General features: G+C 40.9%; 1 protein-coding gene across 1 annotated transcript in view; it reads right to left on the bottom strand.

Annotated features, from left to right (window-relative positions):
• Nucleotides 1–6479: 6479 nt before the first annotated feature.
• TTLL8 (tubulin tyrosine ligase like 8) overlaps nt 6480–16992 on the bottom strand; it is a 33767-nt gene continuing 23254 nt past the window's right edge. The window contains exons 10-14 of the mRNA XM_070947258.1: nt 16424–16572; nt 15385–15631; nt 13445–13880; nt 8682–9150; nt 6480–6685 (exon numbers count right to left, since the gene is read on the bottom strand). Of these exons, the coding sequence (XP_070803359.1) occupies nt 6480–6685; nt 8682–9150; nt 13445–13880; nt 15385–15631; nt 16424–16572 (1507 nt within the window). The remainder of the gene's footprint in view (nt 6686–8681; nt 9151–13444; nt 13881–15384; nt 15632–16423; nt 16573–16992) is intronic.

Consider the following 16992-nt stretch of genomic DNA (forward strand, 5'->3'; position numbering starts at 1 on the left):
GTGGTATCCGATGGTGTCTTCCTACCACTGGCAAGATTTGAAACCTTAGGGCTTTGAAGGCTTGACAGAAGTTCTGTCAATTTGTACGTATCAGTCAAAAGACCCTCTGGGGGTCTGTTTTTGGTATACCATGGAGCAAACCTAAAGATTGCCATAGCTAACCTACAATCATGCACACACCATGAACACACATACACACACCCATTGCACACACTCCTCTTCCTAGATTGCTTCTATCCACAGATGAGAGAGAATTTTGTAAGTGACTATTCCTTTGGTCCATTAACGCTTTAAAACTTTGGTTAACCAGGAAAACATATTGTAAACATTAATCAAGACTTTGGTAATCTGAGCCATGGCCAAATGTAATACAAATTGCGTGGAGAAGGGCAGCTGAATTCCTGATGTGTAGCAATCCACTTGTAAAGAAGGGGAGGAAAAAAAAAACTGCCTGCAGCTAGAATGTGGCTGGTTGATTTGTAACTCAAAGTGTTGTATAAACACAGAAACTTTCAAAGTTCTCAGTCATGGACAAGGTACTAATTCAATCTTCAGATCTAATTTTGGCCTAAGGGTGAAGAGAAATTAGCTGTAGAAAAATCTGAAATATCATAATTCCATAAGATCTACATGTAATTATCCTTTCCAAGTATTCACCTAAAATCCAGACAGTAACATCTCTTCCTGTTCATACTAGATACTTGTACATACATAGATGGGTATGTAAATGTACATACCCATACATTTATTTCATAAGTAATTTGTACTGAAAATATCATGATGCGTGCCAGTCACAACATGGAGCCTTACATTGCCCACAGCAGGGGTCCCCAATCCCCGGGCCACAGCCCACTCCCAGGCCTTGAGCCATTCAGAACTGGGTCACAGAAGCGGCAAGCACGTGTGCGTGTGCAACCTCACTTGCACAAGCAGTGGGCAAGCATGTGCATGTGCGTGCCCAGTGCTCATGCAGATGGAACTGCATGTGCACGCTTGCCCACCACTCGCATGGAACTATCCCCTTTCCCCCACCTCCCGCCCCGGGCCAGTCTGCAAAGCCAGAATGGGTGGGGAACTCTAGCCTATAGGGTTAAAAACCTGGGAATGATTTGGAAGAACATGTGTACATTCCAACATTTGCTGTCTAATTTTTTTAAAAAAATATACAAATATTGCTATGACTTTGTACCAAAACAAACTTCAGAATTAAATCACACAACTGGAATTGGTAAATATATTTTTCAATGTTGTTATCACTCTCAGATTTTTGTCTACATTATGGATATACTGTACCTGTTTATGATGTATGTTTACCATTTTAAAACAACCACAGACATACACAGAAGAGCGATGGAAGAAAAGAGCACATGAAACCCCTTGTTCTTTAAAGTCAGGATATGAAGACTTGCCTATTTCTTGATTTATTGTAGAATTGCAGAAAGTTCTCACTAGAGGAGGTCTCTAACCCCAAAACTTAAATAAACATTATAAATAAAAAGAACTCTTAGGACAATATATCTATTTTCCCCAGACTTTAGAATTGTGAAATAAGAATGTAACAAAACCCCCAAAACTTTGTGCTGTAGCCAACTGAAATATCTCAGATCCCGAATCACCTTAAAATAACCAAATATAAAATGTTAATCAGCTCATAAATAATATAAGCAAGGAAGATAAATGGGTGATAAGTAGAATTCTAACCATGCTGGAGTTATTTGAACACACTTCTGATGTGATACCAGGGCACAGACTTTCAGGACAGAAATGTGTTAAAAACATGTCTTAAAATAGCAGTCTTGATTCAATGATGTCTTCAATTAAGAGGGAAATTCAAGCACCGATGTTTCCTTGTTGTGTTTATACAAGCAAAAAAAATGTGTTAGGCACACAGATTACAAATAATAATCAACGCCTCAGTCAATTATCAGATTTTCTTTGATTACTGACCACATGTCCTATTCCCAGGATTCTTCATAAACCAAACGATGTCAGTGAGTACATTCCCTACTTCTCTGTACTTGCCCAAGTTGGCTGAGAGCGCTGAGATTGGGTATTGTATTCCAAACAATTTTGAAGAGTACAAGCTTTCTCCAAGATTGTATTACACTGACAAGTGCAAAGGGTCTGATTAGCCTGAGCTGTTTGCACTGTTGAGGACCATATGCCATAGCCAGACATTTCATAGGAACTCTGAAAAAAGCATCATTTTCAAGTTCAACTGACTGCCAGCAAAAACAATAGTCTAGATATGTTGTTGGAAGAAGTATGGAAAATAAGGAAAAGTACAGTTGTCCCAAAAGGTGCTTTTTCAAGAGGCAACTGGACTTTCTTGTTTTTCTTTGAAGATGTTTTGCTTCTCATCCAAGAAGCTTCTTCAGCTCAGACCGGATGGTGGGGAATGGAAGGATTTCTATTCCTTGCAGACAGCTGGTCATTTGCATTATTTTAGAGAGTCTCTGATGCCACTTGGAGGTTTATCTCTGTTCTAAGGTACTCATTTGTACTTGAGTAGTACAAATCAGTGGTGGGTTGCCACCGGTTTGGACCGGTTTGCAAGAACCGGTAGTAAAATCAATGGGAGGGTCCGCCCATTGACCCGGACGTCATCAGAAGTGATCTGCACATGCAAGCGCGGGCACGGTGTGAACCAGTAGTAAAGGTAAGTAGAACCCACCTCTGGTACAAATAGGTGTGGAGCTTTCTTGGAACTGCTGAAAGAACTGTGTTGTAGACTGGAGATAGATGATGTCATATCCCTCCCCTTCTATTGAGAGTGGGCTGTTCAATTTTGACACAGATGGCCTCTTTAACCCCTCTTTCAAACCAGCAATCCTCTCTGTCCAAAATGTGGATTTTGCTGTCTCAAAAAGAATGGCCTTTGTCTTTTAAATGCAGATGGACTGCTGAATCTTATCCTGATGGGTTTGTTCTCCTATGTTGTGCCATGTGTTTATGAAGTGGTTGTTTTATTTTGCCAATGTACAGATCTGCATTGTGCTACATATACCATGTTGCTCAGTTTGTGTCTGGGTATTTTATCCTTGCAGTGGACAAGCTTCTGCCTTAGTTTATTCTTGAGTTTAAAGTATATACATATATTGTGTTAGCTGAAGATCCTCCTGAGCTTTTCAGATATTCCTGCAATATATGGAATGACAACACTGCTTCATTTATTGCTCTCTTCCTTGTCTGTTATTGAGGAGCTCCTGCTGGGTCTTTTGGGGGATTTGATGAAGGTCCACTTGGGATAGCCACACATTCTGAGAGCTTCCTTGGTGTGTTTTAGTTCTTCTTTTGATTCTCACCACCCACTGGAGCACAAAATGGGAGTTATCAGAACCCTACACTACCGAGCTGAAGGCCTGCCTACCGGCAAAAATGGGAAAGATAAAGAACTAAAACATAAAAGAAGAAGCTTGTCCACCCCAAGCATAAAACACCCAGATACAAACTGAGTAATGTGGTATATGCAGTAGAATGAGGGAGGGGAGGAACCATGACCTGGATGATTGAGAATCTCCAAAGATAAAAAGTACAGTTCTTTTCTTTCATTGTTGTTATTTTCAGGGCAGTAAATACCCAACCACAACTTTTAGCATACTTTAGTGAACAACTAGTTCGCTAAAAAAAAAAATCCCATATTTTAAATTGTCCAATCAATGAGTGTACCGTATTTTTCGGAGTAAAAAACGCTCCAGATATAAGAGGCACCTACCTTTTTTGGGAGGAAAACAAGGGGAAAAAATCTGCCTCTGCCTCCCAGCAATTTACGTCATTGCAGCAAACAGCAAACAGCGGAGACCAAAAACCTGCAGCCTGAAACAGCTGATGGTCGGGAGGCCAATCCAACTGACAATGAACTGCTTGTGCTAATCAGGCTGTGCAGAAGCTGAAACTGAAACGGGCTGTTTGCTGCAAGGAGGCAAATTGCTAGGAGGCAGAGGCTAAAGGGTGGGGGCCAGCGGGTGGGCGAGGCTACATTCAGTGTATAAGACGCATCCAAATTTTCACCCTCTTTTGGGGGGGGAGTGCATCTTATACTCAGAAAAATATGGTATATTAATTCCTGCCTATAAAGGCTTGCATCTAAACCTGAAATTCTCATTGAGGTAGCCACATGAAAATAGTAAAACAGGATTATTCTTATTTTTTATTATTATTATTATTACTATTATTCTAAATATGTTTCACAGGTAGTCTTTGATTTACAACAATTTGTTTAGTGACCAGTTAAAGTTACAACAGCACTGACTTATAAAGTGTCCTCACACTTACAACTGTGGCAGCATCCCCATGGTCACATGATCAAAATTTAGTCACTTGTCAGCCAGCATCTATTTAGAACAGTTCCAGCATCTCAGGATCATGTGATCACATGCGTGATCTTCCAAACAAGCTTCCAGCAAGCAAAGTCAATGAGGCAGGCTTGATTCCTTTATCACTGCCTAATTCACTTAGCAACTGCAGTGATTTCCTTAGCCATAGTAGTAAAAGGGTAGTAAAATTGGGCACATCTTACTTAACAGCCAACAGATGAAAATGTTTAGCAATGGAAATTCTGGTCCCATTTGTGGTCATAAGTCAAGAACTGCCTGTATGGCCAACCACGCACATAGTCTCTGGGAAATACAAAACAATAAAAACAGTTACTGTAAAAATGTACAATCTTGCAGGCAGCCCACATTCAAACCAATCAAAAAAATAACAAATGAAGTGAAATGAGAGGCCCTACAAAGATATCAACCCCAGACTTGTGACCAAAGACAGGTCTTAATGGCTTTGGGTAACCATAGGAGAGAGCACTGTCTGGACTCTCTCCCATAAGATGACAACAATAGAAGGGACCTGGAACATACGATTTTGCTGGAACGTATTGGGCAGGCAGCAACAGTTGGAGATAGGTAGTACTCAGGTACCCAAGCCCCATGCCATGAAGGCTTTATAGCAGGGGTCTCCAACCTTGGCAACTTTAAGACTTGTGGACTTCAATTCCCAGAATTCCTCAGCCAGTGCTGGCTGAGGAATTCTGGGAGTTGAAGTCCACAAATCTTAAAGTTGCCAAGGTTGGAGACCCCTGCTTATAGGTAATGACCAGCACTTTGAATTGTACCCAGAAGCTAACTGACAACACAAATGAGGCTCACATAGAAGCGGTGACACATAAACATACAGGAACGCAGCCATTATTGCTCATGCTGCTGCATTTTGTATCATTTTGTGTCAGCTATATGAGTAGCCATTATTGCTCATGCTGCTGCATTTTGTATCAGCTCTACCAGACGGTCTTCAGGGGCAGGTCCATGTAGAACACAGAGCAATAACCCAGTTTACTTAAGATTTTATCCTAACTCAGGAGTGTCAAACTGGCGGCCCGTGGGCTGGATGTGTCATGCGCGGGCCACGCCCACCCCAGCTCTGCGAAGGGAAAAACCATCGCGATACATCACATGACAGCAACATGACACTGCGAGTTTGATTCCCGTGTCCTAACTACTCTTCCCAATTCAGCTATGGATTCTGGGTAGAATCTGAAAACGGCTTTCCAAAGTGTAAAGTGTAAAGTAAGCAGAGACCAGTATGCCAATATGTCATCAGATTTTTCATTTTTGTGTCTTGGCGGATCTGCAACCTCTTTTAGTATCATAAACTAGCGTCCTTCAGACCACTGAGTGTTTTGCCACAAAGGTTTACTTACTGACAAAGCTACAAATCAATAGAGCAGTCCCTTCTTAACAAGATGCTAACTTGACTTGCATTATCATTTCTGGAAGAATCTCTTGGGCAATTTTTCCTGATTTTTATTGTTTTATGTCAAATGTAGTGTTTATGCTAGTCAAGCACTGATGTCTGGTTTGCCTACTGTAAACAAATCTCTCCACTCCATTTGATTACAAAGTAACACGGGTCTCTAGTGTCCATTGCCTGCCTTCCTTCCTTCCTTCCTTCCTTCCTTCCTTCCTTCCTTCCTTCCTTCCTTCCTTCCTTCCTTCCTTCCCCAGAGTAATCTACCAATCAAGAGCCATGGTGAAAATAGTCCAGAAAGAATACTGGGCATCACAATAGCCAAAAAGGACAAAGGGACTGAAATCTGAAAAACTGGCTTCCTTTCTAATCAATTGACACAAAAGCATCAATCGGGCTAAGGCTACAATTTGGAATCAGTTCTATCTACAAAATCCATTACTTCCCTGGTGCTAATCGACTTTCTAGAAGAAACTTTTCCTATTTAAATAAGTCCATCCAAATACTAATAAGGCTCCTCTGCTTTTATGCTGCCCTTAAATGTTGAATGGTAAGATTTATACTAATAACAATGTTTTGTCAAATTCCTATCGCATATTTGATAATGAATGGGGGTTTGGGATGTTTTACAAGGACTTTTTTTTTTTAAAATACAAGGATGGTTCTTGAGCTCTGCTTTATCTTTTAGGGAATTAGTTGTAAAAGAAAAACACTATCTCAAGGCACGTTGAATAGAGTCAAAAGTATTTTGGAAACCCATAATATGGGTAAGCCACCCTGGTCTTGGACATCTTTTCAGGAGCAGAACACGGACTCATAGGTAAATATGAACCTCCTTGTAATACAGTTGCACAAAAAGAGCTGCAGTGTTTACAAGTTTTCTCCGACTGGAAACCATCTCCACAAACTAGGCATGGAGTCTTCTTGGTTTGGTTCTGTAGACCTTTAAATAAGAGAGCAAACAATAATTCCAATCAATACTGAATCACATAGCTTACCGTGTCCCGCTTAATGTGTTTCTACAAAACGAAAAGAAGTGGTAGTTTGTGTCCAGGGTGTTTGGTCTCTTAAATAAAATACATATAAAACTTTCTCTAACTATTAGATCAGGGGTGAAATCTACTTACCTTCCTTACCAGTTCGGAAGTGCACGCGCTGCCATGGTTACTGGTTTACCGCCATGGTTTACTTCCATGGTTATAACGGGCAGTGAAATGTAGTGCTATTTCACTGATACCTCCAAAGCATCTCTAGTTAACAGGGGAATTGACATGAGTGAATCTACCCATATGGTATATGGTGGTGGCAGACTGTAAAATTTCACTTAAGGTAAAGGTAAAGGTTCCCCTCACACATATGTGCTAGTTGTTCCCGACTCTAGGGGACAGTGCTCATCTCCGTTTCAAAGCCGAAGAGCCACCGCTGTCCGAAGACATCTCCGTGGTCATGTGGCTGGCATGACTAAATGCCAAAGGCACACAGAACACTGTTACCTTCCCACCAAAGTTGGTCTCTATTTTTCTACTTGCATTTTTTACGTGCTTTCGAACTGCTAGTTTGGCAGAAGCTGGGACAAGTAACGGGAGCTCACCCCGTTACGCAGCACTAGGGATTCGAACTGCTGAACTGCCAATCTTTCAATCAACAAGCTCAGCATCTTAGCCACTGAGCCACCAAATCCCTCTAAAATTTCACTTAGTCATGAGGAAATGTCATTTTTACACATTGTCCCTTTCACATGCGAAAATGACACTGATATCCTGCACGAGGATGTAATCTCATATTGCAAGTGTGCAAAATCAGGCTTCAATGGCTTGATTGTGAAGAAATTAGTCCTTAATAAACCATAAAGTAGGATTATCCCAGTTGGCAATTCCCTTAAGAATCATTTCTCCATTAAGAGGAATGCTTCATCTTTATAAGAGGTTTCCTGAATTAGCTATGAATGTCCTTCTTTATTTAAAAGAAAGAGATCATAATAATTTGTTAGGGGTACAATTCTTAAACAAAGCACATGCAATTTCTGGAGATTTTGGAAATTAGATTTGGACCTTCTAAGATATTTTTTTTAGAAAAGAAACACCAAAGAGCTTCAACCAAATTGGGAATGCAAGGATGGGAAAGGAGGTTTCCCACCTTCACAGTCTGAATGTGTAATCAAGGATATTAATTCAATCAGCAGAATCTACATGATGCCTTCATGTTTCCTAGTGCAGACAGGAAAATTTAGAGAAGGGAAATGTGGCACAGAGAACAGTGCTTAACCTCTGCCTCATAACTATATATATCATCTAAAGAGACGAATGCGGAGGGTTTGAGGTTAAAGTGCCTTTGAGTCAAGCTTGACTCCTGATGTCATATGTGGACACAAACGTGCAACTAACTTGGCAATACAGAAGTGGTTTACTAAGAGGGAGAACTGAGAAATTTATCAAAATTATTTGAACCACACAACTCAACCAGGGTAAAGCAATAGATGCAATTTACATAGACTTCTGCAAAGCCTTTGATTCAGTGGTACACGACAAACTACTATTAAAACTAAGTTCTTACGGCATTCCTGGATCCCTGCACAAGTGGATAAGCCATGTTCCTGTCAAACAGGCAACAAGTAGTCAAAATAGGGAGCGTTCTATTAAACCTTGCATTAGTTAACAGCGGTGTCCCCCAAGGCAGTGTATTAGGACCCACAATCTTCCTGCTTTACATAAACAACCTTTGCAATCATATTATAAGCAGCTGCGTCCTCTTCACTGATGACATAAAATTATTCATTTCATGTGGTCATGTCCATGTTTATACTTACACCTGTTATCTTGTACATGTTTGACAAACTAAATAAAATAAATAAAATACACATAATTTAACTATTTCAACTTGTATACATTGTATATAGTATATATGTGTGTGTCTGTGTATGATTTACATATTTATTTTACCTGTATCTTTAGAGGGCTGAAGTAATGCCCAGTCTAATGAATTTGAATTTGGAAAGCTGGTGGCTGCTTGATTTCCAGTCTGCTGTTTGGGTTCTTTAATTGCCTTGGTCTTTTTTGAATCAGGTATGACTGCTGCTTCTTGGAGAATAGTTATGCGAGGGAAATCTATGATTTTGATAGGCTTTTTGGGTGTCGACTTTACTTTAGTGCTTTTCTCAGACTTCTTCTCCAGAGTCTTTGGAAAGGTGCAAGGAGTATTATTTCCAAGTGTTACTTTTATGTTTTGCTTCTCGTTGATAGGTGGAATTGAGTCTCCTTTACTTTCATGATTAGTTGCAGGCTGCAGTATGTTCAACAGGGGGTCAGCAAAATTAAAGTTACTGATGACCACATGCTTTTTCAGTTTCTTTAAGCCGATTCCTTCCACAATGAGGTCTGTAGAATTAAATGGTGGCATATCCAACATGGGCTACAGAATAAAAAGAACAGTCACTATTTCATTGTTAGTTTTACAATTTTGTCTTATCAAAATAGATATCAGTTGAGAGATGCTTATTCTCTTAAGTTGTGGATTGATAAAGAAATGGAAAAAGTCTGTTAGTTCCCATCTAAAAATAATTAGGACTCTTATAGAGATCTGTTGAATATCCAGTTTATTTGTCTGGTCTCATATTTTTTTTAGATGTTATTCTGCTTTTTTTTCCACATAGCAATAGCACTTAGACTTATATGCCACTTTACAGTGCTTTACAGCCCTCTCTAAGTGGTTTACAGAGTCAGCATATTGCCCCCAACAATCTGAGTCCTCATTTTACCCACCTCGGAAGGATGGAAGGCTGAGTCAACCTTGATCCAGTGAGATTTGAACTGCCGAACTGCAGCTAGCAGTCAGCTGAAGTAGCCTTCTGTACTGTACTCTAACCATTGCACCACCTCGGCTCAAGGTGATAAATATACCAGCATTTCTTCCTTATTTTCCCCACTACAGCTCTGTAAGATGAATTGGGCTGAGAGAATGACTGGTCCAACATTATCAAGCTGATTTTTCATGCCTGAGGCAGGACTAGAACTCAAAATTCCTGCTTTCTAAGCCAACACCACTACATCAAACTGCCTTTTTTATTTCTAAATTTATTTCTGAAGAGGTATTCCAAATATCTTGGAAAACATTTCCCTGGTGGTACCCTCCCAAAATCAGTCCCAGAGCCTGTGGTTTGGATATAATCACAGCTATCATTCCATGGCAAGATTATTTATGCGATTTATATGCCGCTTTTCTCCCTGGGTACTCAAGGCGGCTTACAAAATGACAATTTCCAATACAAATCACAATGAAATAAAAATTAAAATCAGCAACCCTATTAAAACAATTTAAAATTATAACAGTGTACCCCCAAACGGATCAGTTGAGTTGACGGAAGAGCCATGTCTTCAGCTCGCGACAGAAGGAAAGAAGGTCGGGGGCTGTCCTGAGCTCGGTGGGCAATCCATTCCAGAGGGTCAGGGCTCCCACAGAGAACGCTCTCCTCCTGAGGGCCGTCAGCTGACATTGTTTGGCCAATGGTACCCTGAGGAGGCCCACTCTGTGAGAGCGCGCAGGACAATGGGAGAGCGGCTGGAGATGGTCCTGCAAGTACCCCGGGCCTAAACCATGAAGGGCTTTATAGGTAAGCACCAGCACCTTGAAATGAATCTGGAACACCACCGGCAGCCAGTGCAGCTCAAGCAGGAAAGGTGTTACACGGGAGTATCTAGATGCCCCCGTAACTACCTGCGCGGCTGCATTCTAAATTAGCTGGAGCCTCTGGACGCATCCCAAGGGCAGCCCCATGTAGAGGGTGTTACAGTAGTCCAACCTAGAGGTAACGAGGGCGTGAGTGACCGTGGCGAGGGCATCCCGATCTAGAAAAGGGCGCAACAGGTGCACAAGACGCACTTGTGTGAAGGCCCCCTTGGTTACAGCCGTCAGATAGTCATCCAAGGACAGCCGAGAATCCAGGAGGACACCCAAGTTGCGGACCCTGTCGGAGGGAGCAAGAGTCTCTCCCCCGATCACTAAAGATGGAACCTCCAGATCCTGGGATGCCGGCATCCACACCACTCAGTCTTGGAAGAGTTGAGTCTAAGTCTGTTCCTCCCCATCCAAACCCGCACCACTTCCAGGCAGTGGGACATCATGGAAAGGGCATCCCTAGGGTGGTCAGGGGTGGAGATGTAAAGCTGGGTATCATCAGCATATTGATGATACCTCACCCCAAAACCACGAATGATCTCACCCAGCGGTTTCATGTAGATGTTAAAGAGCAGAGGGGAGAGAACCGATCCCTGAGGCACCCCACAAGTGAGAGGCCTCTGGGAGGATCCCTGACCCCTCGCCCAAACAGACTGCAGACGACCAGAGAGATAGGAGGAGAACAACAACTGTAAAACAGTGCCTCCTAACCCCATCCCCCTGAGCCGTTGCAGCAGGATACCATGGTCGATGGTATCGAAAGCCGCTGAGAGGTCAAGAAGGACCAGGATGGAGGAACAACCCCCATTCCTGGACCGCCAGAGATCATTTACTAGGGCGACCAATGCCGTTTCTGTGCTGTGACCACACCTGAAACCAGATTGGTAAGGATCAAGGTAGTCTGTTTCCTCCAGGAATTGAGGAATTGCTGCACCACCACGGACTCAACAACTTCGCTAAAAAGCGAAGGTTGGAGACTGGACAGTAGTTGTTAAGAACGTCAGGATCCAGGCTAGGCTTCTTAAGGAGGGGTCGAACCACCGCCTCTTTGAGTGCAGCGGGGAAGACCCCTTCCTTTAACGAAGCGTTGACAACAGCCTGGATCCAGTCTCCAGTCACCTCTCTGGCTGCCGAAACTAGCCAGGAGGGACAAGGGTCCAATAAACACATGGAGGACCCCAGTCTACCCATAATCCTGTCCACGTCATCCAACAAAACAGGCTCAAACTCAACCCAGATGTCTCCATCAAGACTAGCCCTGTCATTTCAACGGACTCTGTCCAGTCAGAGTCCAACCCGGTCCGAATCTGAGTGATTTTATCTTGCAGAAACTGTGCAAAATCCTCAGCACGGCCCTGCAAGGGGTCCTCCCTCACTCCCTGATTAAGGAGGGAGCGGGTCACTCTAAACAGGGCTGCTGGGTGGTTTTCTGCAGATGCAATGAGAGTGGCAAAATACGTTTCGCCACTTCCATCGCCACAAGATAAGACCTAATATGGGTTCTTAGTTGTGTTCGGTCGGACTCGGATCGGATCTCCAACCACCCTCCAGGCGTCTTTTCCGACGCTTCATTTCACTGAGCTCCGCAGTGAACCAAGGAGCCGCCCGGGATCTGCATCGAATCAGAGGCTGCAAAGGCACGATTCGATCCAAGGCCCCCACCGCAGCCTGTTCCCAGGCTGCAACAAGGGCCTCGGATGAATCGTGGGCTAAGGAGGCGGGAAATGACCCAAGATCCCTCAGGAACCTTTCGGGTTCCATCAGGCACCTGGGGCGGAACCATCTTACCGGTTCCGCACCCCTGTGATGGGGGATGGCGGTAAGAAAGTCAAGCCTAAGGTGGGAATGATCGGTCCATGACAGATAGATCGATAGATAAAGTCCCCTCCCCATGATCATTTATCCTCTGTCCAGAGAGAAAAATCAGGTCAAGTGTGTGTCCTCCAATATGAGTTGGGCCCTGTACAATCTGAGTTAGGTCCATGGCCGTCATGGAGGTCATGAACTCCCGCATCAACTGAGATGTCTCACCAGCCGATGGCAGGTTGAAATCTCCACAACCAAAAGGTTGGGGAGTTCCACTGCCAGTTCGGCCAAGACATCTAGTAGTGCGGGATTATGGGATTAATTATGTATTAATCTTCATTTGATTGTGTTGAAAACTTAGTGATTCAATGCCTTTTACACTGGTACAAGCATGCAAGGACCTAAACCTGTCTGGGGTCACCCCATGTAAAAGGGAAGCTTTCCCACTCCCCACCACTTCTGCTTTGCAAAATTGTTCGGTAGGAGCATCAAAAAGGGGCCAATTGATTATTTGGGGCAGGGATTGCATTTACATTTCAGAGGAGTTTTCAAAATGAATGACTAATAGGAAGTGTTTTATTAAGGTACATAAAAGCAAAAGGAATGCTACACACAATGTATTTAATGTACTGAATAGTTTAATAGTTTAATTTTATGAAAACTAGCATAATGGAATAGTTAGGGAGGCAACCAGGAATGGGAAAACCCAGGTTCTTGTCTTCCTTTAGACATGGGAATCATCTAAATGATTGTGAGCCAGCCACTTCCTCTTAGCCCTAGCTGGCATCAAGGTTTGTGACAAGCTGACTGATGAATAGAGCCTCTTGTTATATCATGCATCGATCACTTTGCTACTATTTGGCAAGCAAGATGCAAAAGCAAATGGAACCCCAACCCCATGCAACAAATGTTAAGAATAGCAACAAAAATGTTTGACTGCATATTAGCAAGTCTAAAAAAAGACAAGCCATTATCATTAGAATCTATTAAAGACATCCAGGGAAATAAACCAGCATTATGTCAAAATGCTTTCAAAGTTACTAAAATTTAATTTTGCAAGAGGAGAGGACATTCTCCTGGAAGTAGAATTTGATATTTCTCCATCATTATTATTATTCATATTCTGAAACCATGCTTCTAATTTCTCTAACCATAATTAGATATAGTTATAATCAAACTATTTTATATACTACTCAGCTAGGGAACAAAATGAAACACTTCTTACTTGTCTCCACAGAAGTTCAAAATTTCCAGTTTCACAATTTTTCTCAAACTTCTTGTCAAGCACAACCTTAATTGTGTCTTCTTGCACTTTAGCACAAAGGTCCATTGTAATTGGAGTAGAAGGATGCATAGTTGGGCTACTATTGATTTCAATCAACCAAGGTTTGAAATCACTGCCAAGAATGAAATCTGCTCCATACAGTTCAAAGCTGCTCCTCCGTGCTTCCACTTGCTCCTGAGCCATCTTCATTATATATATTAGGATTTTTTTCATAGATGGATAGATGATGTTGCACCAAACATGGCCAAGGCCTCTCTTCTGCAGATACTCTTGGAATTTGCTACTGGACCACATATTGTGATATGGCAACTGAGAACTACGATCTGATGCATTTTTGTAATTTTTCTGGATGAAATTATTGCAAAGATGAACGGAGCTGTGGAAATTATATGGACCTGTTAGTCTTCTGTAGAGATTATACCAAATATAAAATATAAACATGAATACCGGGAGGAAATTGTAAGGATAATCCACTGAATTAACCTAATTGTTTTTCTCTTATTTAAAAAAAAATATATAAGTACCCTAACCAGAAGGGACTACCTGTAGCTCAGCATCATTTAAAAATAAAAGTGATCTTCAGTATGTTTAAATTATTCTGTGATCTAATGTAAAATTAAAGAATGGCAAAGGTTTTGCTCCTGATAAGGTTGTATCACCTGAACAATCTAGCTCTATGCTGATTTGGGGGAGGGGCAGCAACTGGAAATGGTTAGTCATCAGCAAGCAATTCTACCTTGCAATCATAACAACATGACAGCTTGCACTGCACTTCACCTTGATATAAAGTGTTGAGAAGTGGTCAAAGGCAGAAATTATGTGAAATGTTTAAAGAACTGGACTAACAATGTACTTCTACTTCGACTTGAGGTTTACTTCAGGAAAACAAAATATCTTGGTTCTGAAGAATTTTGTAAAGTGACTGTATCTAATTCATTCATTTTTCTCAGATCATCCGTGCCTATTCCATGAGCTCAAATGCAGTTATATATTTTCATCTCAGTTACATTGCATTTTAAGAAAATAAAATAATATCTTCATTCTTCATGCAAATTGATTTAATTTATTTAAATTTAAATTCTTATTCAGCCAGAAATGCTTCCGTGTGCAACTACGCATCCAAATCCAGCCAGATTTATTCTAAATTATTTTAAAATCAGAAAAGCTGCAGCAAGAGCATGCTATAGAAATCCACACTGGGCTCAATGATGCAATGGTGTTTTCATAATAGCCAGTGTACCAAAAAAGCAAAATCATGATTTTGTAATGTTTTATTTGCAAGACTGTTCCCTAAGAAAATCTACCATGCTACCAGATCAGATAGGATGGGGGCATGCTAGTTCCCCCCCCAAAATATAAACATCTGATAAGAACTAGGAAGCATCAGGGGTGGGTTCTACTTACCTTTACTACCAGTTCGCAATGGGGCCACATGTGCACGCTTGCTTTGCTCGTGCATGCGCACACTCTTCTGCACATGCGCAGAAGTGTTCTGATGATGTCAGGGTCAGTGGGCGGAGCCTCCCGCCAGTTTTACTACCAGTTCTATGGAACCGGTGCGAACCGGGGGCAACCCACCACTGGGAAGCATGCTTTCTCCATGGCAGCCCCAGTCATATGGAACACTCTGCCCCCAAAGTTCAGCAGGCCCCCACCCCTTCTATAAGGCTTTGAAGACCTGGCTTTACCCCCAAAAGCTGAGATAAGACTAGATAATCACACAGTAGACATCTGATCTGGCACCAGGTTTTTGTTTTTAATGGGCAGCCATATGCTTGAAATAAATAAATGTTTACCTGAAATAAAACCCTCCGTAAGATATTATCCATATACATAATCACATATCATGCAATCAAAATTAGAAGTATAATCTCGGTTACCTGTGAAGATTTTCTAAGGAAAACCGCTGAGTTGAAAATCTCAGATAGCTTTCTTTGTAGAACCATATAGTCAATGGATTCCAGTCTGTTATAAGAAACCACTGCCTAATATCAAATTTTGTATCATAAATGAGAAGTGGTTTCTCGATATACTTTTGGACAACCCACTTATGATCTTTAATTGGGAACTGATCAGTTGGTTCAACTAGTTTCAATATTTCATCCAGTCGATTTTTGCATACTATTTCTGGAGAAAAAGACATGAGAATTATCCTTTGGGCCTCAGGATACCCCAGAATTGATAAGAATATTGCATATTATTCACAAACATTGTGCTGCCTGATCACTGCTACTTGATGCTTTCAATCAAAAGTTTAACTAGTACTACAATTGTGTTGCTCTTTGTCAAATCTGAAATAGAAAAATCTTTTAAGAATGTTTTATTAGATCTAAATTTTGACACAAAAGCATTGACTTTTTTGTTGGGATTTTGATGGTTGGTTGGTTGATCTCAGTTTCTTCTCTGAAGGTTTCATTATCAAAGTACGTAGTATTATCAGTGTTACATTAATTTATTTGGTAATTTCTCAGTGGTTTCACAACTTCTTGATTTTAAGGTATAATCTCAATACATAGTTCCACAAAAGCTTAGGGGTTTTTTTTTTATAGTAGAATGTGTGATCTGTTGCTTAGATTTAATAGTAATTGAGAAAAGGATAAACTTAAAAGCAATGCAATCCTTTTCTAGAAAATGAATTATTTTTTGACAAGAAAAAAGAATTATTTCAAAGAGATGGAAATGTTTATAGACCTCTATAAAATGATATAATCTCTCTGAACAATTTTTTTTAAAAGTAGATATAGGTTAATCATCTTTTCTAATCTAATAAAAAGACCATAATGAGAGATAATTGGCCTTCTCTAATAGCTTCTCTGCTGAACAAATATAAGATTCAGACAACATTTCCACACATTTAGTACACAATAAACTATCTGTATTTGTCCAAAAACAACAACAACAACAACCCCATAATCCTACCTCTGCCACGGGATTTGGCTCCAGGTTTAATGATCCAGATGTTATGAAGACCATCAATCTCTTGCTGTGGGTTAAGTAGCCTAATTTTGTGCAAAATATTTTGACACTGAATAAAATAACTGTCTGCATTACAAATAACTGCCTCTTCACTGGAAAAAAACAAGAAAATTAAAAAAATCAAGAAAATTAAGCCAATCCTGTAATAAATTTGTATTCAAAATTATTACAGTTACAAATTATTTGGAGTACTGCATGACATTTTAAGGAATAAATTAGGAAATTAGATATAACTTCAGTTCAAGGATATCCTTGGGAAAACAAGTAGATTCAATGTAGCTCAGATAAACATCAAAAATTTTGATCCCCATATTTCTGGGGGACAGTGTGCAATTTTGAAAACTTCTCATGAAAGTCTACCACGGAAAGAGAGGTGGTTTAATTTTTCACAAATTTATTGTACTGAAAACTTGACAAGTTAATGAAGTCCCTCCTTAACAGTTCTACCAGCTTCCACCTCTGGATTGTGTCTAACAGAAAGACGAGGAAAATAACTAAAAGCAGCAAGCACT

The sequence above is a fragment of the Pituophis catenifer genome, unplaced genomic scaffold, assembly GCF_029215685.1.
Source record: "Pituophis catenifer annectens isolate HBS135680 unplaced genomic scaffold, rPitCat1.0.hap2 SCAF_7, whole genome shotgun sequence".
NCBI lineage: Eukaryota > Metazoa > Chordata > Lepidosauria > Squamata > Colubridae > Pituophis > Pituophis catenifer.